The following is a 26,139-nucleotide window of genomic DNA, read 5'->3' as shown; positions in this document are numbered from 1 at the left end:
TGTCTTATGGGGAGATTGTTAATGTCTTATGGGGAGATTGTTAATGTTTTATGGGGAGATTGTTAATGTCTTATGGGAAGATTGTTAATGTTTTATGGGGAGATGGTTAATGTCTTATGGGGAGATTGTTAATGTTTTATGGGAAGATAGTTAATGTCTTATGGGAAGATTGTTAATGTTTTATGGGGAGATTGTTAATGTTTTATGGGGAGATTGTTAATGTCTTATGGGGAGATTGATAATGTCTTTTGGGGAGATTGTTAATGTCTTATGGGGAGATTGTTAATGTTTTATGGGGAGATTGTTAATGTCTTATGGGGAGATTGTTAAGGTCTTATGGGGAGATTGTTAATGTGTTATGGGGAGATTGTTAATGTCTTATGGGGAGATTGTTAATGTCTTATGGGGAGATTGTTTATGTCTTATGGGGAGATTGTTTATGTCTTATGGGGAGATTGCTTGTGTCTTATGGGGAGATTGTTAATGTCTAATGGGGAAAATGTCTTATTGGGAGGTTGTTTGTGTATTATAGGTAGATTGTTATTACTTCTACACTTTTTACAATTCACTGATTGCTGGAACTGATAAGCATGACACTATGGTTCGAAATTGGTATGATGATTAGTTGGGAGGAAAGGAAGACTGCTATTGGCATTGAGATCATGTTAAAGTTCAAGAAGCTTTAAACATTAAATTTATTTCATTTTCACATGAAATCTTGAGAATGCATTGACATATGTTAATCCAAACTGGCCTTCTGGATACTTTGGAGGAAAGGATCACGCATTTTGTTGGATACTAGCAGGTGAAAGGTCAAGGTCACAGGGGCATTTAATATCAACAAATATATTAACAATTGCTTATATCCACGATTCGGCTGCAAGTCTAGGGATATGTTTTACAAACTTCTCTTGTTTATTAATCAGGCTATTTGTTGATTTTAGTAGAATATCAATTTCATTTTTAGAAGTGATTACATACATGTATTTTTTATTATCATGAGTGATTCAGAAATCTGTATTATACCCATTCTACACATGTTTTGTAAGAATTCATGTCTGCCATATTTTATCATTCAAGTGCTATCTAAGTAAGTTAAAAACTATTTAACCAACTGTTATATCATGAAGTCTTTTTACTTTTCATAGACTTTATAAAAGTCGGGATACCAGTATAAAAGAAGTAAATGAATACCATTTCAAGCAGTGATTCTAATTTAATTATATTTCCATATAAATCACTTTAAAGCTTAAAAATTAACAAAAACAAAATGAGATCTAACCATTATTTGTTGTTACAGGATGGTAGATCTCCTGTGGCATTCAAGGATCGCATAAAATTGGCAGAAATGAGGGACCTGCTTCAGTACCATCTCATACAGGTGTGGGCTGGGTGCAGGGCTTTAATAATGACTTAACTTACACATGGGGTGTAATACAGTTTTATTAGTGAGAAATCATCTGTTGGAGGGTTCATCAGAAGATTGAGATGAGAAGTCATGTAAGGTTTTGGCATTATACTATATAGGAATATCTACTATAGGAATACCTCATATAGGTATATCTCATATAGGTATATCTCATACATGTATAGGTATATCTCATACATGTATAGGTATATCACATATAGGTATATCTCATATGAGTGTATATCATATTGGTATATCTCATATAGGTTTATCTCACATAGGTGAAGTGCATATAGGTATATCTCATATAGGTATATCTCATATAGGTGTTTCTCATATAGGTATATCTTATATAGCTATATCTCATACAGGTTTATCTCATTTAGGTTTATCTCATATATTTGTGTCTCATATAGGTGTATCTCATATAGCTATATCTCAAATAGCTATATCTCAAATAGCTATATCTCAAATAGCTATATCTCAAATAGCGATATCTCATATAGATTTATCTACTATAGGTATATTTCATATAGGTGTATATTATGTAGGTATATCTCATATAGGTGTATCTCAAAAAGCTATATCTCAAATAGTTATAACTCATGTAGGTATATCTCATATAGGTTTATCTCATATAGGTTTATCTCATATAGGTATATCTCATATAGTTATATCTCAAATTGGTATATCTCATATAGGTATATCTCATATAGGTATATCTCAAATAGGTATATCTCATGTAGGTATATCTGATATAAAATTGTAAAGCTGATACAATCGTTTACCGTAATACTCAGCCCTAAACTTGGATGAAGGTTTGTATGTGCTTTTTAGCTCCGCTGTTTTCGGAGAAAACCTGAGGTATTGTCATAGCCAGCTCGTCGTCCCCCGTCTGCGTCTTGCTTAAACCTTAACTTAGGCTCTAAAATCAAAGTGCTTCCACATACAACTTTGAAACTTCATATGTAGATGCACCTTGATGAGTTCTACACGCCACACCCATTTTTGGGTCACATGGTCAAAGGTCAAGGTCACTTCTGACAAGCTTTCATTTATTCAAAACTGCACCCACAGACTAGCGTTGGCACCCGCTATGCGGTGCTCTTGTTTAAATTGTATATGTAATTGACATCGTTGAAAATGCGTGTTTCTCTTTTGGTTTGGGGGCTTTTATTTTGTGTTTTTGACATCGTGGAAAATATGTTAATACCTTTTAGTACATTACAAAAAATACACCAATAATTTATAAAAAAATAGTCATCATGACATTCCCTTAAATTCTTAAATATATTGAAAACTATTTAATATTTTTTGAAACGTTGAACTGTCCCGTTCTTCTGCTGCGGGGTTTCTCTGCATGCTAGTGTTCATGTTTCAGGATTTCTCAGCACCAGAGCCTGACCCCTGGTCTGTGACTCTGCCCCTTCCCATCACTGGATTCTTGAACAAGTGTCTCCATAGCAACCATCACCATGGCAAGAAAGGTCATGAAGTTGACAACAAGGGTCATTACCATAGCACAATGCTGCCAAATGGTACCAGCAGTGAGCTGAATCGTGGCCAGGACTGGCAGAAAATGGTTAGTCAATATATGATCCCATATGAAGATCAACATCACCAAAATATTCAAAGAAGCCATGGAAAACAATCTTCAGGTATTAAGAACCGTGTTTCTTTTGAGAAGCAGTGTCTTGACAGAGCAAAGATACACAGGCAGACGAGTTTAAACCCTGATCAATCAAGGAAACATTATGGAAATGATCATCAGAACAGTTCACAAGAAAATTTTCATATGGATAAGTTTAGGGATGAAACCGAGATAAGTAGGTCACAGTCAGAAACAAACCTGGATTTGAGGACTGTTAAGGAGAATGGTACTTTTGGTGGCTATTACAAACAGGACTCCACTACGTCAGAGGCCAATGCTAGTGGCTATGACTCTGATGTATCTAGTAACGCAAGTGAAAGTGGACACAATTATGAGGCCGACCAGTCTGAACTGGAATCTGACCTTGACCTTGTGACGGACAAGAGCAATTGCTTGATCCTCTGAAGGATTGATCTTAAAAAGTATGGCGGAATTATCACTTGTTTTATTGTCATTTCTGTTTTGAAATCATGATTTGAATATAATTGAGGTATTAAAGATGCTTTATCTGTAAAATAATAGCGTTGTTTCAGAAATGAACACATCATTATAGATAGATATGAATGAAAAATGACTGATGATCAATGATTTCAAGTCATCTTAAGAGCAGTTTAATGTCTATTGATCTGGCCTGTCAAAACATATGTCATTCCTGTTGAAGAAATTCAAAGTCTTTCGAGCTTTCCATGTCTGCACATCTATGTCTATGGAAATATTTCCGGAGATAATCGTCAGAGAGGGTATTTAAAATGTAAATGAGCAAAGCTTGAAAAGCTGGCAGCTTTTTTGACTTCAAAGATATTCTTTTGCTGCTTTTTTTGTAACCTCTCAATATGGAAAGTACATATACTTTGTGGAGTGTAAAACAGTGCCAATCTTTCTTTTTATGCCCCCGGTAGGGTGGCATATAGCAGTTGAACTGTCCGTCAGTGTGTCAGTCTGTCCGTCCGCCCAGAAACTTTAATGGCCATAACTTTTTCAATATTGAACATAGCAACTTGATATTTGGCATACCTGTGCATCTCATGGAGCTGAACATTTTGAGTGGTGAAAGGTGAAGGTGAAGGTCATCCTTCAAGGTAAAATGTCAAATATATGGCGTCTGTCCGTCCGTCCGAAAACTTTAACATTGGCCGTAACTTTTTTAATATTCAAGATAGCAACTTGATATTTGGCATGCATGTGTATCTCATGGAGCTAAACATTTTGAGTGGTGAAAGGTGAAGGTGAAGGTCATCCTTCAAGGTCAAATGTAAAATATATGGCGCCTGCCCGTCCGTCCGAAAACTTTAACATTGGCCATCACTTTTTCAATATTGAAGATAGCAATTTGATATTTTGCATGCATGTGTATCTCATAGAGCTGCACATTTTGAGTACAAAAAGGTCAAGGTCATCCTTCAAGGTCAAATGTCAAATATATGGCATCTGTCCGTCCATAACTTTCGCCATAACTTTTTTATGCCCTGAAGGGTGGCATATAGTTTTGGAACTGTCCGTCTGTCTGTTCGTCAGTCAGTCCCTCCGTTCATCCGTCAGTCCGTCCGCCCATCGGAAAACTTTAACATAGCCCATAACTTTTGCAATATTAAAGATAGCAGCTTGATATTTGGCATGCATGTGTATCTCATGGAGCTGCACATTTTGAGAGGTGAAAGGTAAAGGTCATTCTTCAAGGTTTAAGGTCAAAGGTCTAATTTTGCAATATTGAAGATAGTTACTTGATATTTGGCATGCATGTGTATCTCACGGAGCTGCACATTTTGAGTGGTGAAAGGTCAAGGTCATTCTTCAAGGTCAAAGGTCAAATTTTGCAATATTGAAGATAGCAACTTCATATTTGGCATTCATGCATATCTCATGGAGCTGCACATTTTGAGTGGTGAAAGGTCAAGGTCATCCTTCATGGTCAAAGGTCAAATTTTGTGTGAATATTGAAGATAGCAACTCGATATTTGGCATGCATGCGTATCTCATGGAGCTGCACATTTTGAGTGGTAAAAGGTCAAGATCATCCTTCAAGGTCAAAGGTCAAATTTTGCAATATTGAAGATATCAACTCGATATTTGGCATGCATGTGTATCACATGGATCTGCACATTTTGAGTGGTGAAAGGTCAAAGTCAAGGTCATCCTACAAGGTCAAAATTTGCAATATTGAAGATAGCAACTTAATATTTGGCATGCATGTGTATCTCATGGAGATGCACATTTTGAGTGGTGAAAGGTCAATGTCATCCTTCAAGGTCAAGTTCAAAGGTCAAATTTTGCAATATTGAAGATAGCAACTCCATATTTGGCATGCATGCGTATCTTATGGAGCTGCACATTTTGAGCGGTGAAAGGTCAAGGTCATCCTTCAAGGTAAAAGGTAAAATATATGGCTTCAAAGCGGCGCAGTAGGGGGCATTGTGTTTCAAGTACACAGCTCTTGTTTTACAGATATCAATACATTTGGGAAGTGATACAGGGTCAGCATTTTAAAAGGAACAGTACGATTTGCCTTATAAATGAATAAAAAAAATTAGAGCACAATTAGTCATTATATTTTGTAAAAAAAGCATTTAACACTTATCACTTACAAAATATTTAAAAGTTTCATAATGCAGAAGTTCTTTTTCAATGCAACATTTTTTAAACTTAAAAGCATTTCATGTATCCAAACAAGTTTGTAAAAAAACCTGTTTAAACCCTTACTTATTGTTTACCTATACATGTACTGTAGTAGCATAATGTACAATTTAAATAACCTTTGGCTGCAATAATCAATTTATTAGTTTATTTGTTTGTAGGCTCACTGTATTTCAAAACATTTTTATGTCCCCCACCACTATATAGTGGGGGACACATTGTTTTTGCCCAGTCTGTTGGTTGTTTGGTTGGTTTGTTTGGTAAAACTTTAACATTTTGCAATAACTTTTGCAATATTGACGATAGCAACTTGATATTTGGCATGCCTGTGTATCGTATGGAGCTGCACATCTTGAGTGGTGAAAGGTCAAGGTCATCCTTCAAGGTCAAATATATAGCTTCAAAGCGGCGCAAAAGGGGACATAGTGTTTCTTACAAACACATATCTTGTTTTTATTTATTTTGTGATGTTTTGTCTGGCTTTTAGACTGGAGAACTTGACATTTTCGTTTGTTTATTGTGTGCAATAATATACTGAGTTTAACTCTACATACATGTTTTTGTTTAAATTAAAAACTGGTGAATTTTACTTATCTTCTCATTTGTTTATGTTTTCTAATAAAATCTGCCCAATCTGAGATGTGTGGTTTGTTATTTTTTAAGGCCTGTTTAACCCATTTATGCCTAGCGTCTAGAAAAATTGCCTTGGCAAACAGTGTAGACCCAGATGAAAGAACAATGGGTCTTATTACAAATACTGCCAGCATAGCTAGAGACCAGCTTGTACCTCCACACAGTCTGTCCTGGAGCTCGCCTGTCCATTGATCAGACAACGAAATCTTGCATGACTTTATAGCAGGCGGTGTATCTAGGACGCTGGTGTTATGGCATAAGACCCATATGAGTCTTGTTCTGAGGAAACTGGGCATAATGCATGTGCGTAGTTTCTTCCCAGATTAATAATCAGGGAGGACACTTTTCACCTAAATTTGATTTTTGGCTAAGAAGAGACTGTATTTAAACGAAAAATGTCATTAAAGCGGAAAGTGTCGTCCCTGATTAGCCTGTGCGGACTGCACAGGCTAATCTGGGACGACACTTCACGCACATGCATTATGCCCAGTTTTCTCAGAACGCGACTCATATTTGCAGCTTGTATACTGCTTGGGAACAAAAATTTAGAGAAAATAAAACTTCCAAAGATTTTGTCATAAAATGTATTTCTTCACAATCAGTAACAGGACCGGCAGTTCACTGTACAATATGATGATAAATATATGTCACTGACTCTGACATTCACTCTATATACCTTAATGGAGACACTCGTACATAAAACATCTACCTATATAAACAAAGCAATAGTTACACAATAAAGCAATAAGAAAAAGTTGTTTTAACAACACACAATAGCACAAGTGATATTAATAAATCATTAATCAGTAATAGGTTAATTACCAGTGTTGTGTAAAATAAAGGATGACATAATTGGACAAGTACATAGCTGACATACATATTGGACAAGCAGATGGGCCCACCAGAAGTGAGTGGCCAGCAGTATGCAGGTCAAAATACATCGCATTACTATCCACAATACCTTTTCATACTGATTACATTAGTTTAGTAATTTTGTAAATGTTCAATAAGACATCACAATGTATAATCCACCAACAAATGGGAGCGTTTGTGTCGTCTAATAACATTGTGTGGCAACAGCTGTATACAATTTTTACGAGAGCAAAGTCACTGATGTTATTGTAACCCTTTTCCACTAACTCTTAGATACGTATTTAACCCTCTTCCACTTAGATAAGTATTTAACCCTTTACCACTTAGATACGAATTTTTACGCATCTGTAGTCCCTTAGAAAGTTACATTTTATTAAAGACCTTTCTTACTAGATTCAAGTTTTAAAGTCTTCATTTTCAACCCTTACATAATAATGAGCAGCAAACAGCATAAAACCTGAACAGACATGTGACTTGATGCATGCGCGCCTATTAGGCGCCGCCTAATGTGGTTAACTATTGGACAATCACATGGTTTGACTGAGGAAAGCTAATTGGATGATACATATAGCTATATAATAACAATATTTCTACAAAGAATATGTCCTATTTAACAGTTCATACACATCCTATAATTTATTTCAATCAATTACTGACGTGATGACAACACTTCGTCAAAAGCATTATTATCCCTTTCCCACTTAGATACATATTTTTACGCATTTAATGTATGACCTTTCTTACTAGATTCAAGTTTTAAGGCTTCATCCCCAAACTGATGAGCAGCAAACAGCATAAAACCTGAACAGACTGCCAGTTACTTGCAGGCTTTCTGGTTTTATGCTGTTTGCACATAGTCATTTTCACTTTGCTTCTGAGTGGGAAAGGGTTTACAAGCAAATACATCAAACACCTTCAGCAAGATCATGATATATATTAAACTAGAAACATATGCTGAATACTGTAAACAGGTAAAAATCGCAAATTAAGATAAAAATCCTGCTCCTTTAGGATAACAACGAAGTAATACATGTATGCACTATGTACTATTGCATCACATGTTGAGGCAGAGGAACATCAGATTAAAAAAAATATATCCTCAAGCATAAAAATAGCGGAGACTGGGTACATATGTTTCACATGTAACTTCACACTTTTAATGGTAAGCGGAAATAAAGAAGCAAATATCTATGGACAAAGACCACTTTATCTCAACCTCTTATGATCAATCTGGTTCAGGTTCAAGGAAGATTACATTAAGCAATTAACTAACATAAAATCTAAATAACAAGGCTTTGTCACTGACAAAACAGAAGCACCCCACCTTGTAAGTGTTTTCAGAGTATGAAAATGATCTTCATAAGTTTCATTAACCTTGTTTAAATATTTTTTCATTAAAGCATGATGCAAATGTTGCTTTTCAATTATTTCTGTAACTATAGCAACCACAATTTGTTGAGTTGTCAAAAGATCCAGATTTTAATTATCACTTTCTTAATTAACAAAAAAACTGTTTTATTCTGCATCTTCCTCGTTTGACCTATATCCGTGTTATAAGTTTATTCGAATGAACTTAAATATGTTTTGAGTTATCGCTGTATCCAGGGTTTTTTTAATAACAAAACAGACGTGATGGACATGAAAAACTGAAATTACATGCATATTCAAAATATGGCACTCTAACCACAAAATGAAACCATAGCAACCATAATTGTTCCATGAAAATAAAGAAGAAATAATGTTCATATTTCCCATCTGGTGCTCTATCAACATACCTAGTTTCATACACCTAGCTTAAGCACTTTTTTATATATTGCAAAATTCAGATTTGTCTAAAGGTAAAAATGAAATAACATGCATGACAGACCGGTAGTAAAAATACAGTCTTCTCGGATTAAACTGGTAGGGGCACAATACTAATGAAGATCAGCTTTTATACCAATAGTTATCTTTACACACAGTCAATTTCATCGGTCATTGAAATTCACTGAGATATAATGCCCACAAAGTTTCACAAAGTCTGATGAAAATCAAGAAAGACTGTTAGAGAACCAAAAACCATTGCAGCGCCAATTTATGATATTTCAAGGTCCATAACTCCAAGATTCTTTGTACCAAGTAGTTATAATCTAACTAGGCCACAAGATCATTTCCACAAAATATTCATGATGTTTAAAGCATGGATTTAGAAGTTTAAAAACAAATCAATACATGATTACTTATATTTATGCACCTATGTACAACGCACATCCAAATACCTCACAAAACATGCATAAACCTGTACCGATAAAATGTGATGGATAATATAAATTTAAAAAACTGTACTTCACTATTCGAATACACAAACTGACAACATTAATATAACCGGTATCAAAAGTTTTTAAACATGACACATATTATGTTATGATCACTTGTACCAATGAAAACAGTCTAGTGGAGTGTATGGCTTAACTGGGACTTAACTTTACGGAAATGCATTAAGGTCCATTTTACCAGAGCCCTACTCCTAATCTATGGAGGAATGAGGGTACATTTGGACAAATATATAGAAAAGTTTTAGTAGACATAATAGTTCCTGCTCCACCTTAAAAAGTACAGTAGTCCATGAGCACACAAATAAACAATCTAGCAAGTTCAACAAGTCCGACGTGCACACCAATATTTGTTATCCCTTTACCACTTAGATACGTATTTTTATGCATTTGTAGTCCCTTAGAAAGTTACATTTAATTTAAGACCTTTTTGACTAGATACAAGTTTTAAAGGTTTCATGTCCAACCCTAAGATACTGATGAGCAGCAAACAAAATAAAACCTGAACAGACTGTGAGTTACTCGCAGGCTGTTCTGGTTTTATGCTGTTTGCACATAGCCATTTCACTTTGCTTTTGAGTGGGGAAGGGTTAACTGGATATAAAATTTCAAATCAAACTTGTGTGATAATTATTACCTTGCATGTCAGTCTGGAATCTCGTTTCGAAATTTCAAATAAATTTAATGTGTATAAATATATAGTTCAAATGTTATGAAGACTGTTTCCAGCAGGCTTATCAATATTAATTTTTGTCATTTAATTGCAGTTGAAAACTAATTGTTTTTAAGCTAAAATAGAAGTATTGTTTTATTTCACAAACTGTTGTAGGGTTTATTGTCTATTGAATATTAGTTACAGATATATAGGATCTGGCACGAGTTGTCATATCATATTTTGTTGGTAAGCGAGCCTTTGGCGAGCTAACTAACTAATTGCCTGGACGAGTTTAATAAAATATTGTATGATATGACAACGAGTGTCAGATCTTTTTTATCACATGCTTTTTAATGAGCAAATTAAATAAATATATACGCAAACATAATGATAGATCCCGAATGTTGTTTACATTTTGTGACGTCATTTGACGTTGCAACGTCATTTCAGCAAAATAACAAAATGCGATTGGTCAATCAAACAAAAACTAAGCCAAGGAAAACGCTTAAAAAGTATATTACACATGTGTAAGATAAAAATATTCGTAATGGTTATATTAAATGGGAAACAGGGTATGGCATGTGATAAATCTTTATTCTTTAAGCAGTATTAAAAATGTCTGCCTTACAGACATGTGGAATACAACATCAGGCAATAAACTCGCTTGATAAAATGCAACATAATACTACAGTGATGCAATACTCCCTATTTATAGCAGCAAATCAAAACTTAAACCATAAATACTAATACCACTTTGATAAAAGATTTGAAACTATTGGTCCAAGATCAAAAATTTTCAATCCTGATTTTTTTACAAGTACAATTTCCAACCAATTCATAAACAAATCACTAACAATTACTAAGCAAAGATCAAACAAAAACGCATGTTTCAATAGCACATAATTCACTGCCATTGTAAGTCAATGTATGTAATACATGAGCAAAGCACCAGAAAAGTAATCAAATATCGTCAACATCATAAACATACATTAAACATAAAAAGATCTGGAGAAAACCTAGCTGCCTTAATTCTTAACCACCCAAATAATTGCAAACATTACACATACATTTATTAATAGATATATAATTTTTTTAGCCAGTTACACCTTGATGTTGTACATTACAAAAGCACAATAAAAGTCCCTACATACAGTACAATAGTTATACTATTCAAGCTAGAATTATACAATTAATCATTTATGAGAAATAAGTAATTGTTGTTCAACATTTTGTCTAACAAGTTATAAATTTGTATCTATTATATAGACCAAATCCATAAACATTTGCTCAATAAAGAAGCAACAACAACGCCTGCATTTATAAAAGTGATTTACAGTAATATATAAATTTATATAAGCAAGACAGTATTTTAAACATTTCACAGACATTTCAATATAATATTAAAAGCCACAATCTTACACAACTTAGAACAACAACTTTGGTCTATCAATTTTCTGAGAGCAAAGAAAATTGTGATCTGCAATCATCAACAAACAAAAACATATTGCACACCAACAAAATAACAACACAGAATATCATGAGCCTTACTGATCGAGTTAAGTTTTGTTATAAAAATCCTATCTATGCATAATTACGAACATGAAGACAACATCACTGAATAGTAAAAACAAATTGATCAAACACAAGACAACATAATTTGTGAAAATATGCTGATGATTTACTATTGTCTGTTTCAAGTAATTTGTTTCTGTTTGTTGAGAACTTTTCAAACTTGAGTTATACAATGAAAACCTCCTCCTCGCCAAATGGAAGAAAACGCATGTTTTCAACTTTTATAACTGTAAACACAATATTAATCATTGAACACTAATTTTCCTGGATTTGTGCCACTCCCCTTAACCAAATAAGCAAATGCCCAACAAACATTCAAGTAAAAAAAATCACAAATTTAAGATTAAACCAAAAAATACAATTTCTTTTAAATACACAAAATGTAATGCACAAAAAAACTTCATTTTGCTAAGAACGGAACTTGTTAAATATAAAAGAGTACTTGGTCATTTTTCCTTTAAACTTCTCAATGTCAGAGGTGTCATTTTGGAGAGATGTCATTAATAACTGTATTAGTGTTCAGCTATGGCTTTAACATTTACATTCCATATTTATGTCTGAGTTCTTGAAAAAATAGCATTTAGAGTGAGAGCAGATGTTTGTTTGCTTTTTCTTCTATTTGGAACAAAGATGGTCACTCAATTGCTGTTTTTTAAAAAAACATTAACAATTCCTTAAAATAGCTGCTATCAAAATTTGAGGCTTTTGAAAAGGTGAACCAAACATAGGGTGGCGTACCTTCTTGCCCACTATTAAGCCTGTCTTGTTGCACACGCTTATTTCTGAACAATCCCCAAAAAGATGACAATTAAGTTTTAACAATAATGTTCACATTTCCATATAATAAGCTGCTATTATCATTATTTGAGTTTTCTTATTGATGATTTAATGGAGTCTATGCGTTCCTGGTTGTAGGACCTCAACTCGTCCAGTTGGCCCTTGTTTCGCAATAAATCCTGAAAACAAACACTCACAATTCAGTGACAATAAATTACAGCTTAAAACTGTTAAAAGTAATGATATATTAATTTACTAATTTACTAATACATTGAACCATTATTGATTGGGAGGGGGTAAAATGGAGTTTTTTGTAAACAAACAAGGGCTGTTTGTAAAACATGCATGCCCCCCATATGGGCTGTCCGTTGTAGTGGAAGCCATAGTGTGAATACAATTTTTGTCACTGTGACCTTGACCTTTGACCTAGTGACCTGAAAATCAATAGGGGTCATCTGCGAGTCATGATCAATGTACCTATGAAGTTTCATGATCCTAGGCGTATGCGTTCTTGAGTTATCATCCAAAAACCATTTTACTATTTTGGGTCACCTTGACCTTTGACCTAGTGACCTCGAAATCAATAGGGGTCATCTGCAAGTCATAACCTATCTAACGATGAAGTTTCATGATCCTAGGCGTATGCGTTCTTGAGTTATCATCCGAAAACCATTTTACTATTTCGGGTCACCGTGACCTTGACCTTTGACCTAGTGACCTCAAAATCAATAGAGGTCATCTGCGAGTCATGATCAATCTACCTATGAAGTTTCATGATCCTAGGCGTATGCTTTCTTGAGTTATCATCCGGAAACCATTTTACTATTCCGGGTCACCGTGACCTTGACCTAGTGACCTCAAAATCAATAGGGGTCATCTGCGAGTCATGATCAATCTACCTATGAAGTTTGATGATCCTAGGCCCAAGCGTTCTTAAGTTATCATCCAGAAACCACCTGGTGGACCGACATGTGCAAAGCAATATACCCCCTCTTCTTCGAAGGGGGGCATAATAAAGTGAATGTACATGCATGTAATAATGTACCATTCTTTTTATAAAACCATTTATTGAATTTAAATCTTTCCATTTGTCCTATTGGTGGCAAATTCAATTGTCTAAATTACCCAAGAGCAAAGTTGAACAAGCAATTCAATGCACTTCAATTTTGCTTGCAAAACTACGTAACTAATATTGTTATACATTTCTAAAAAATCAGTCAAAAGCAGAAAACTTACACAAGTTATAGATATCACCACCCCAGAGGTCATTACACAGGTAAAGCAAACACATTTGTATGTATTGGCTCAGAGCATTAACTGTTAACCCTTTTCCACTTATAACATATTTAACCGTTACCACTTAGAAACGTATTTAACTCTTTACCACATAAAAATGTATTTAACCCTTAACCACAAACATACATAATTATTTAACACTTTACCACTTAGAAATATATTTAACCCTAAACCACTTACATACGTATTAAACCCTTTACCACTTAGAAACGTATTTTGACGCATTTGTAGTCCCTTAGAAAGTTAAATTTAATTAAAGACCTTTCATACTAGATTCAAGTTTTAAAGGCTTCATTTCCAACCCAAAGATACTGATGAGTAGCAAACAGCATAAAACCTGAACAGACAGCGCATTACTTGCACGCTGTTCTGGTTTTATGCTGTTTGCACATAGCCATTTTCACTTTGCCTCTGAGTGGGAAAGGATAAAGTGAAAAATTGTGTAATTCAAATAGAAATTTGGCCACTCCAAAAATTAAAATTTGAGATCACATTCTGTAAATTTACATAAATTTGCCCGACCCAGTGATTTGCTCCCCAAGTCGTTACCTCCATACGCTGACTGAGCTGTGCCGCTACCAGGTTCAGTTGCATGTTGTCTCCCCTAAGCTGCCGGTTACGCTCAAGTAACATCTGGTGCTCCAGCCTCTCCTCTGAAAACGAGGTTACAACACAGTCAACATTGAAATCAAGGCAATAGTGTAAGGGGGGTGGGTTCAACATTGACATCAAGGCCACACATTTGTAAGGGAAGGGGGGTGGGGGTTATCATTTAAATCAAGGCCACACAGTGTAAGGGGGGGGGGGTCAACATTGAAATCAAGGCAACACAGTGTTAGGGGGTGGGGGGGGGAGGTAATCATTTAAATCAAGGCCACACAGTGTAAGGGGGGGGGGTCAACATTGAAATCAAGGCAACACAGTGTAAGGGGGGGGGTCATCATTTAAATCAAGGCCACACAGTGAAAGGGGGGGGGTCAACATTGAAATCAAGGCAACACAGTGTTAGGGGGTGGGGTCATCAATTAAATCAAGGCCACACAGTGTAAGGGGGGGGGTCAACATTGATATCAAGGCAACAAAGTGTTAGGGGGGGGGGGGTCAACAAACATTGAAATCAAGGCAACACAATGTTAGGGGGGGGGGGGGTCAAAATTGAAATCAAGGCAACACAGTGTTACGGGGGGGGTGGGGGGGGTCAACATTGAAATCAAGGCAACACAGTGTTACGGGGGGGGGGGGGAGTCAACATTGAAATCAAGACGACACAGTGTGGGTGGGGGGGAGTCAACATTGAAATCAAGACGACACAGTGTGGGGGGTCAACATTGAAATCAAGATGACACAGTTTTTGTTTTTTTTTTTGGGGGGGGGGGGGGGGGTCAACATTGAAATCAAGATGACACAGAGTTAGGGGGGGGGGGGGGGGTCAACATTGAAATCAAGACAACACAGTGTTGGGGGGGGTCATCATTGAAATGAAGGCCACACAGTGTAAGGGGGATCAACATTACAATCAAGGCCACACAGTGAAAGGAGGAAGGGGTCAACATTGAAATCAAGGCCACACAGTGCAAGGGGGAGGGGGTCAACATTGAAATCAAGACCACACAGTGTAAGGGGGGTGGGTCAACATTTGAAATGAAGGCTACAATGTATATACATTTTCAGTAAAGACCTTTGATAATAGGAGCCAAATTATCTTCATTTTTATTTTTTGCAACCGTAACAATGTATCAGTCACATCAGGGAAGCAGGTAACCTTCTCAAACTTTTCCTGGTTAAGCTGGTTCACCTTCTCACACTCACCTGATTAACCTTCTCACACTTTTTCAGGTCAAGCTGGTTAACCAGAACTAAGTGCACACATTTATGGCAGTTACTGCCCTATTTGAATCAGAGGACATTATAGAATCCCTGTATACAAATTGTATGTGGCCGGGTATAGAATTGAACTACCAATCCTCAGATTTTTAGTCCAACATGGCTCTCCATAATGAGCTGTAGCCAGTCGGACTCATAAGGGCCACCAAAACTCTAAACCCCCAAGAGAGTCCATGTTCTTATGAGCCTCGTTCTGAGAAAACTGGGCTTAATGCATGTGTGTAGTGTTGTCCCAGATTAGCCTGTGCAGTCCACACAGGCTAATCAGGGACGACACTTTCTGCTTTTATGTTCTTTTTTTATTTGAAGGAAGTCCCTCCTTACTGAAAATCAAGTTTAGGCAGAAAGTGCTATCCCCGATTAGCCTGTGCAGACTGCACAGGCTAATCTGGGATGACACTTTACGCACATGCATTATGCCCAGTTTTCTCAGAACACGGCACTTATAATTACCATTACCTCTTGTGTGTCTCAGGTAAGACTCCATAACAGTCTCCACCCCCGGCCATTCGTAGGTGTCTGGTTGCCATGGAGACATGCGTGGCTGGCTACCAGACATGGGAGACAAATCACTCAGTGCACGGCTGCTCTCCCCTAGATGAATAATCAGAATCATGTTACGAAATACTGGCTTGTGAAAAGAACGCAAAATAATCATTAACATCATAATCTTTTTTTTGACAAATATATTATCTTGCAAAACCAGGGCTTAATGCATGTGTGCCAGTGTCATGCTATTGCATGTGTGCCAGTGTCTTCCTATTGCATGTGTGCCCGTGTCATCCTATTGCATGTGTGCCCATGTCATCCTATTGCATGTGTGCCAGTGTCATCCTATTGCATGTGTGCCAGTGTCATCCTATTGCATGTGTGCCAGTGTCATCCTATTGCATGTGTGCCAGTGTCTTCCTATTGCATGTGTGCCAGTGTCATCCTATTGCATGTGTGCCAGTGTCATCCTATTGCATATGTGCCAGTGTCATCCTATTGCATGTGTGCCAGTGTCATCCTATTGCATGTGTGCCAGTGTCTTCCTATTGCATGTGTGCCAGTGTCATCCTATTGCATGTGTGCCAGTGTCATCCTATTGCATGTGTGCCAGTGTCATGCTATTGCATGTGTGCCAGTGTCATGCTATTGCTTGTGTGCCAGTGTCATCCTATTGCATGTGTGCCAGTGTCATTCTATTGCATGTGTGCCAGTGTCATCCTATTGCATATGTGCCAGTGTCTTCCTATTGCATGTGTGCCAGTGTCATTCTATTGCATGTGTGCCAGTGTCTTCCTATTGCATGTGTGCCAGTGTCATTCTATTGCATGTGTGCCAGTGTCATTCTATTGCATGTGTGCCAGTGTCTTCCTATTGCATGTGTGCCAGTGTCATTCTATTGCATGTGTGCCAGTGTCATCCTATTGCATGTGTGCCAGTGTCATTCTATTGCATGTGTGCCAGTGTCATCCTATTGCATGTGTGCCAGTGTCATCCTATTGCATGTGTGCCAGTGTCATCCTATTGCATGTGTGCCAGTGTCTTCCTATTGCATGTGTGCCAGTGTCATTCTATTGCATATGTGCCAGTGTCATCCTATTGCATGTGTGCCAGTGTCATCCTATTGCATGTGTGCCAGTGTCATCCTATTGCATGTGTGCCAGTGTCATCCTATTGCATGTGTGCCAGTGTCTTCCTATTGCATGTGTGCCAGTGTCATTCTATTGCATATGTGCCAGTGTCATCCTATTGCATGTGTGCCAGTGTCATCATATTGCATGTGTGCCAGTGTCATCCTATTGCATGTGTGCCAGTGTCATTCTATTGCATGTGTGCCAGTGTCATCCTATTGCATATGTGCCAGTGTCTTCCTATTGCATGTGTGACAGTGTCATCCTATTGCATGTGTGCCAGTGTCATCCTATTGCATGTGTGCCAGTGTCATTCTATTGCATGTGTGCCAGTGTCATCCTATTGCATGTGTGCCAGTGTCATCCTATTGCATGTGTGCCAGTGTCATCCTATTGCATGTGTGCCAGTGTCATTCTATTGCATGTGTGCCAGTGTCATCCTATTGCATGTGTGCCAGTGTCATTCTATTGCATGTGTGCCAGTGTCATCCTATTGCATGTGTGCCAGTGTCTTCCTATTGCATGTGTGACAGTGTCATTCTATTGCATGTGTGCCAGTGTCATTCTATTGCATGTGTGCCAGTGTCATCCTATTGCATGTGTGCCAGTGTCATCCTATTGCATGTGTGCCAGTGTCTTTCTATTGCATGTGTGCCAGTGTCATCCTATTGCATGTGTGCCAATGTCATCCTATTGCATGTGTGCCAGTGTCATCCTATTGCATGTGTGCCAGTGTCATTCTATTGCATGTGTGCCAGTGTCATCCTATTGCATATGTGCCCGTGTCATCCTATTGCATATGTGCCAGTGTCATCCTATTGCATGTGTGCCAGTGTCATTCTATTGCATGTGTGCCAGTGTCATCCTATTGCATGTGTGCCAGTGTCTTTCTATTGCATGTGTGACAGTGTCATCCTATTGCATGTGTGCCAGTGTCATTCTATTGCATGTGTGCCAGTGTCATCCTATTGCATGTGTGCCAGTGTCATCCTATTGCATGTGTGCCAGTGTCTTTCTATTGCATGTGTGACAGTGTCATCCTATTGCATGTGTGCCAGTGTCATCCTATTGCATGTGTGCCAGTGTCATCCTATTGCATGTGTGCCAGTGTCATTCTATTGCATGTGTGCCAGTGTCATTCTATTGCATGTGTGCCAGTGTCATTCTATTGCATGTGTGCCAGTGTCATTCTATTGCATGTGTGCCAGTGTCTTTCTATGCATGTGTGCCAGTGTCATCCTATTGCATGGTGCCAGTGTCATCCTATTGCAGGTGTGCCAATGTCATTCTATTGCATGTGTGCCAGTGTCATCCTATTGCATGTGTGCCAGTGTCATCCTATTGCATGTGTGCCAGTGTCATCCTATTGCATGTGTGCCAGTGTCATCCTATTGCATGTGTGCCAGTGTCATCCTATTGCAATGTGTGCCAGTGTCATCCTATTGCATGTGTGCCAGTGTCATCCTATTGCATGTGTGCCAGTGTCTTCCTATTGCATGTGTGCCAGTGTCATCCTATTGCATGTGTGCTAGTGTCTTTCTATTGCATGTGTGCCAGTGTCATCCTATTGCATGTGTGCTAGTGTCATTCTATTGCATGTGTGCCAGTGTCTTCCTATTGCATATGTGCCAGTGTCATCCTATTGCATGTGTGCCAGTGTCCATCCTATTGCATGTGTGCCAGTGTCATTCCTATGCATGTGTGCCAGTGTCATCCTATTGCATGTGTGCCAGTGTCATTCTATTGCATGTGTGCCAGTGTCATCCTATTGCATGTGTGCCAGTGTCATTCCTATTGCATGTGTGCCAGTGTCATCCTATTGCATGTGTGCCAGTGTCATTCCTATTGCATGTGTGCCAGTGTCATCCTATTGCATGTGTGCCAGTGTCTCTCTTTGCATGTGTGCCAGTGTCATCCTATGCATGTGTGCCAGTGTCATTCCTATTGCATGTGTGCCAGTGTCATTCCTATTGCATGTGTGCCAGTGTCATTCTATTGCATGTGTGCCAGTGTCATTCTATTGCATGTGTGCCGTGTCATTCTATTGCATGTGTGCCGTGTCTCCTATTGCCTGTGTGCCAGTGTCATTCCTATTGCATGTGTGCCAGTGTCATTCTATTGCATGTGTGCCAGTGTCATCCTATTGCATGTGTGCCAGTGTCATCTATTGCATTGTGTGCCAGTGTCATCCTATTGCATGTGTGCCAGTGTCATCCTATTGCATGTGTGCCAGTGTCATCCTATTGCATGTGTGCCAGTGTCATCCTATTGCATGTGTGCCAGTGTCATCCTATTGCATGTGTGCCGTGTCATTCTATTGCATGTGTGCCAGTGTCATTCTATTGCATGTGGTGCCAGTTGCATGTGTGCCAGTGTCATCCTATTGCATGTGTGCCAGTGTCATCCTATTGCATGTGTGCCAGTGTCATCCTATTGCATGTGTGCCAGTGTCATCCTATTGCATGTGTGCCAGTGTCATCCTATTGCATGTGTGCCAGTGTCATTCTATTGCATGTGTGCCAGTGTCATTCTATTGCATGTGTGCCAGTGTCATCCTATTGCATGTGTGCCAGTGTCATTCTATTGCATGTGTGCCAGTGTCATTCTATTGCATGTGTGCCAGTGTCATCCTATTGCATGTGTGCCAGTGTCATCCTATTGCATGTGTGCCAGTGTCATCCTATTGCATGTGTGCCAGTGTCATCCTATTGCATGTGTGCCAGTGTCATCCTATTGCATGTGTGCCAGTGTCATCCTATTGCATGTGTGCCAGTGTCATCCTATTGCATGTGTGCCAGTGTCATCCTATTGCATGTGTGCCAGTGTCATCCTATTGCATGTGTGCCAGTGTCATTCTATTGCATGTGTGCCAGTGTCATCCTATTGCATGTGTGCCAGTGTCATTCTATTGCATGTGTGCCAGTGTCATCCTATTGCATGTGTGCCAGTGTCATTCTATTGCATGTGTGCCAGTGTCATCCTATTGCATGTGTGCCAGTGTCATCCTATTGCATGTGTGCCAGTGTCATCCTATTGCATGTGTGCCAGTGTCATCCTATTGCATGTGTGCCAGTGTCATCCTATTGCATGTGTGCCAGTGTCATCCTATTGCATGTGTGCCAGTGTCATCCTATTGCATGTGTGCCAGTGTCATCCTATTGCATGTGTGCCAGTGTCATTCTATTGCATGTGTGCCAGTGTCATCCTATTGCATGTGTGCCAGTGTCATCCTATTGCATGTGTGCCAGTGTCATCCTATTGCATGTGTGCCAGTGTCATCCTATTGCATGTGTGCCAGTGTCATCCTATTGCATGTGTGCCAGTGTCATCCTATTGCATGTGTGCCAGTGTCATCCTATTGCATGTGTGCAGTGTCATCCTATTGCATGTGTGCCAGTGTCTTCCTATTGCATGTGTGCCAGTGTCATCCTATTGCATGTGTGCCAGTGTCAGTCCTATTGCATGTGTGCCAGTGTCATCCTATTGCATGTGTGCCAGTGTCATTCCTATTGCATGTGTGCCAGTGTCATCCTATTGCATGTGTGCCAGTGTCATTCCTATTGCATGTGTGCCAGTGTCATCCTATTGCATGTGTGCCAGTGTCATCCTATTGCATGTGTGCCAGTGGTCATTCTATTGCATGTGTGCATAGGTGTCATTCCTATTGCATAGTGTGCCAGTGTCATCCTATTGCATGTGTGCCAGTGTCATCCTATTGCATTGTGCCAGTGTCAGTCCTATTGCATGTGTGCCAGTGTCATCCTATTTGCATGTGTGCCAGTGTCATCCTATTGCATGTGTGCCAGTGTCATCCTATTGCATGTGTGCCAGTGTCTCCTATTGCATGTGTGCCAGTGTCATCCTATTGCATGTTGCCAGTGTCATCCTATTGCATGTGTGCCAGTGGTCATCCTATTGCATGTGTGCCAGTGTCATTCTATTGCATGTGTGCCAGTGTCATCCTATTGCATGTGTGCCAGTGTCATCCTATTGCATGTGTGCCAGTGTCATTCCTATTGCATGTGTGCCAGTGTCATCCTATGCATGTGTGCCAGTGTCATCCTATTGCATGTGTGCCAGTGTCCTCCTATTGCATGTGTGCCAGTGTCATCCTATTGCATGTGTGCCAGTGTCATCCTATTGCATGTGTGCCAGTGTCATCCTATTGCATGTGTGCCAGTGTCATCTATTGCAATGTGTGCCAGTGTCATCCTATTGCATGTGTGCCAGTGTCTTCCTATTGCAATGTGTGCCAGTGTCATCCTATTGCATGTGGTGCCAGTGTCATCCTATTGCATGTGTGCCAGTGTCATCCTATTGCATGTGTGCCAGTGTCATCCTATTGCATGTGTGCTAGTGTCTTCCTATTGCATGTGTGCCAGTGTCATCCTATTGCATGTGTGCCAGTGTCATCCTATTGCATGTGTGCCAGTGTCATCCTATTGCATGTGTGCCAGTGTCATCCTATTGCATTGTGTGCTAGTGTCTTCCTATTGCATGTGTGCCAGTGTCATCCTATTGCATGTGTGCCAGTGTCATCCTATTGCATGTGTGCCAGTGTCTTCCTATTGCATGTGTGCAAGTGTCTTCCTATTGCATGTGTGCCAGTGTCATTCTATTGCATGTGTGCCAGTGTCATCCTATTGCATGTGTGCCAGTGTCATCCTATTGCATGTGTGCCAGTGTCATCCTATTGCATGTGTGCCAGTGTCATCCTATTGCATGTGTGCCAGTGTCATCCTATTGCATGTGTGCCAGTGTCATCCTATTGCATGTGTGCCAGTGTCATCCTATTGCATGTGTGCCAGTGTCATCCTATTGCATGTGTGCCAGTGTCATTCTATTGCATGTGTGCCAGTGTCATCCTATTGCATGTGTGCCAGTGTCATCCTATTGCATGTGTGCCAGTGTCATCCTATTGCATGTGTGCCAGTGTCATCCTATTGCATGTGTGCCAGTGTCATCCTATTGCATGTGTGCCAGTGTCATCCTATTGCATGTGTGCCAGTGTCATTCTATTGCATGTGTGCCAGTGTCATCCTATTGCATGTGTGCCAGTGTCATCCTATTGCATGTGTGCCAGTGTCATTCTATTGCATGTGTGCCAGTGTCATCCTATTGGCATGTGTGCCAGTGTCATCCCTATTGCATGTGTGCCAGTGTCTATTTACTTCCTATTGCATGTGTGCCAGTGTCATCCTATTGCATGGTGCCAGTGTCATCCTATTGCATGTGTGCTAGTGTCATTCCTATTGCATGTGTGCCAGTGTCATCCTATTGCATGTGTGCCAGTGTCATTCCTATTGCATGTGTGCCAGTGTCATCCTATTGCATGTGTGCCAGTGTCATTCCTATTTGCATGTGTGCCAGTGTCATCCTATTGCATTGTGTGCCAGTGTCATTCCTATTGCAATGTGTGCCAGTGTCATTCCTATTGCATGTGTGCCAGTGTCATCCTATTGCAGTGTGCCAGTGTCATCCTATTGCATTGTTGCCAGTGTCATCCTATTGCATTGTGCCAGTGTCATTCCTATTGCATGTGTGCCAGTGTCATCCTATTGCATGTGTTGCCAGTGTCATCCTATTGCATGTGTGCCAGTGTCATCCTATTGCATGTGTGCCAGTGTCATCCTATTCATGTGTGCCAGTGTCATCCTATTGCATGTGTGCCAGTGTCATCCTATTGCATGTGTGCCAGTGTCATCCTATTGCATGTGTGCCAGTGTCATCCTATTGCATGTGTGCCAGTGTCATCCTATTGCATGTGTGCCAGTGTCATTCTATTGCATGTGTGCCAGTGTCATCCTATTGCATGTGTGCCAGTGTCATCCTATTGCATGTGTGCCAGTGTCATTCTATTGCATGTGTGCCAGTGTCATCCTATTGCATGTGTGCCAGTGTCATCCTATTGCATGTGTGCCAGTGTCATCCTATTGCATGTGTGCCAGTGTCATCCTATTGCATGTGTGCCAGTGTCATCCTATTGCATGTGTGCCAGTGTCATCCTATTGCATGTGTGCCAGTGTCATCCTATTGCATGTGTGCCAGTGTCATCCTATTGCATGTGTGCCAGTGTCATCCTATTGCATGTGTGCCAGTGTCATTCTATTGCATGTGTGCCAGTGTCATCCTATTGCATGTGTGCCAGTGTCATCCTATTGCATGTGTGCCAGTGTCATCCTATTGCATGTGTGCCAGTGTCATTCTATTGCATGTGTGCCAGTGTCATCCTATTGCATGTGTGCCAGTGTCATCCTATTGCATGTGTGCCAGTGTCATCCTATTGCATGTGTGCCAGTGTCATTCTATTGCATGTGTGCCAGTGTCTTCCTATTGCATGTGTGCCAGTGTCATCCTATTGCATGTGTGCCAGTGTCATCCTATTGCATGTGTGCCAGTGTCATCCTATTGCATGTGTGCCAGTGTCATTCTATTGCATGTGTGCCAGTGTCATCCTATTGCATGTGTGCCAGTGTCATCCTATTGCATGTGTGCCAGTGTCATCCTATTGCATGTGTGCCAGTGTCATCCTATTGCATGTGTGCCAGTGTCATCCTATTGCATGTGTGCCAGTGTCATCCTATTGCATGTGTGCCAGTGTCATCCTATTGCATGTGTGCCAGTGTCATCCTATTGCATGTGTGCCAGTGTCATCCTATTGCATGTGTGCCAGTGTCATCCTATTGCATGTGTGCCAGTGTCATCCTATTGCATGTGTGCCAGTGTCATCCTATTGCATGTGTGCCAGTGTCATTCTATTGCATGTGTGCCAGTGTCATCCTATTGCATGTGTGCCAGTGTCATCCTATTGCATGTGTGCCAGTGTCATTCTATTGCATGTGTGCCAGTGTCATTCTATTGCATGTGTGCCAGTGTCATCCTATTGCATGTGTGCCAGTGTCATCCTATTGCATGTGTGCCAGTGTCATCCTATTGCATGTGTGCCAGTGTCATCCTATTGCATGTGTGCCAGTGTCATCCTATTGCATGTGTGCCAGTGTCATCCTATTGCATGTGTGCCAGTGTCATCCTATTGCATGTGTGCCAGTGTCATCCTATTGCATGTGTGCCAGTGTCATCCTATTGCATGTGTGCCAGTGTCATCCTATTGCATGTGTGCCAGTGTCATCCTATTGCATGTGTGCCAGTGTCATCCTATTGCATGTGTGCCAGTGTCATCCTATTGCATGTGTGCCAGTGTCATCCTATTGCATGTGTGCCAGTGTCATCCTATTGCATGTGTGCCAGTGTCATCCTTGCATTGTCCAGTGTCTTCCTATTGCAATGTGTGCCATGTCATCCTATTGCATTGTAGCCCCCCCCCCCAAGTTGTCATCCTATTGCATGTGTGCCAGTGTCCATTCCTATTGCATGTGTGCCAGTGTCATCCTATTGCATGTGTGCCAGTGTCATCCTATTGCATGTGTGCCAGTGTCATCCTATTGCATGTGGTGCCAGTGTCATCCTATTGCATGTGTGCCAGTGTCATTCTATTGCATTGTGCCAGTGTCATTCTATTGCATGTGTGCCAGTGTCATCCTATTGCATAGTTGCCAGTGTCATCCTATTGCATGTGTGCCAGTGTCATTCCTATTGCATGTGTGCCAGTGTCATCCTATTGCATGTGTGCCAATGTCATTCCTATTGCATGTGTGCCAGTGTCATCCTATGCATGTGTGCCAGTGTCATTCTATTGCAGTGTGGCCATGTCATCCTATTGGCATGTGTGCCAGTGTCCTTCCTATGCATGTGTGCCAGTGTCAGTTCTATTGCATGTGTGGCCAGTGTCATCCTATTGCATGTGTGCTAGTGTCATCCTAGTGCATGTGTGCCAGTGTCATCATATTGCATGTGTGCCAGTGTCATTCTATTGCATGTGTGCTAGTGTCATTCTATTGCATGTGTGCCAGTGTCATCCTATTGCATGTGTGCCAGTGTCATCCGATTGCATGTGTGCCAGTGTCATCCTAGTGCATGTGTGCCAGTGTCTTCCTATTGCATATGTGCCAGTGTCATTCTATTGCATGTGTGCCAGTGTCTTCCTAATGCATGTGTGCCAGTGGTCATCCTATTGCATGTGTTCCAGTGTCATCCTATTGCATGTGTGCCAGTGTCATCCTATTGCATGTGTGCCAGTGTCATCCTATTGCATATGTGCCAGTGTCATCCTTAAAGCATGTGTGCCAGTGTCATCCTATTGGCATGTGTGCCATGTCATCCTATTGCATGGTGCCAGTGTCATTCTATTGCATATGTGTGCCAGTGTCATCCTATGCATGTGTGCTATGTCATCGATTGCATGTGTGGCCATGTCATCCTATTGCATGTGTGCCAGTGTCATCCTATTGCATGTGTGCTAGTGGTCATCCTATTGCATGTGTGCCAGTGTCATTCTAATTGCATGTGTGCCAGTGTCATCCTATTGCATGTGTGCCAGTGTCATTCTATTGCATGTGTGCCAGTGTCATCCTATTGCATGTGTGCCATGTCATTCTATTGCATTGTGTGCCAGTGTCTTCCTATTGCATGTGTGCCAGTGTCTCCTATTGCATGTGTGCCAGTGTCATCCTATTGCATGTGTGCCAGTGTCATCCTATTGCATGTGTGCCAGTGTCATCCTATTGCATGTGTGCCAGTGTCATCCTATTGCATGTGTGCCAGTGTCATCCTATTGCATGTGTGCCAGTGTCATTCTATTGCATGTGTGCCATTGTCATCCGATTGCCTAGTGTGCATGGTCTTCCTATGGCATGTGTGTCCAGTGTCATTCCTCATTGCATGTGTGCCAGTGTCATCCTATTGCATGTGTGCCAGTGTCTTCCTATTGC

At 40.1% G+C, this 26,139-nt stretch overlaps 2 protein-coding genes across 9 annotated transcripts in view; one reads left to right on the top strand and one right to left on the bottom strand.

Annotated features, from left to right (window-relative positions):
• Positions 1-26,139, top strand: part of LOC127846488 (uncharacterized) — a 496,240-nt gene that overhangs the window by 15,371 nt on the left and 454,730 nt on the right. For 5 of the 7 annotated variants that reach the window (XM_052377765.1, XM_052377763.1, XM_052377762.1 and 2 more), the window contains exons 16-18: positions 1,301-1,381; positions 2,790-4,138; positions 4,305-4,842. In XM_052377765.1, the coding sequence (XP_052233725.1) occupies positions 1,301-1,381; positions 2,790-3,464 (756 nt within the window). In that variant the 3' untranslated portion in view covers positions 3,465-4,138; positions 4,305-4,842. Of the gene's footprint in view, positions 1-1,300; positions 1,382-2,789; positions 4,139-4,304; positions 6,329-26,139 lie in introns of those variants that run through there. The other 2 variants (XM_052377767.1, XM_052377760.1) reach the window with 1 other exon arrangement.
• Positions 6,892-26,139, bottom strand: part of LOC127846485 (genetic suppressor element 1-like) — a 125,802-nt gene continuing 106,554 nt past the window's right edge. For both annotated transcript variants that reach the window (XM_052377754.1, XM_052377755.1), the window contains exons 13-15: positions 16,152-16,286; positions 14,358-14,461; positions 6,892-12,691 (exon numbers count right to left, since the gene is read on the bottom strand). In XM_052377754.1, coding sequence (XP_052233714.1) covers positions 12,596-12,691; positions 14,358-14,461; positions 16,152-16,286 — 335 coding nt within the window. In that variant the 3' untranslated portion in view covers positions 6,892-12,595. The remainder of the gene's footprint in view (positions 12,692-14,357; positions 14,462-16,151; positions 16,287-26,139) is intronic.

The sequence above is a fragment of the Dreissena polymorpha genome, chromosome 9, assembly GCF_020536995.1.
Source record: "Dreissena polymorpha isolate Duluth1 chromosome 9, UMN_Dpol_1.0, whole genome shotgun sequence".
Taxonomy (NCBI): domain Eukaryota; kingdom Metazoa; phylum Mollusca; class Bivalvia; order Myida; family Dreissenidae; genus Dreissena; species Dreissena polymorpha.
The sequence above is the reverse complement of the archived record's forward strand: the minus strand, read 5'-3'. Positions and strand labels throughout refer to the sequence as shown.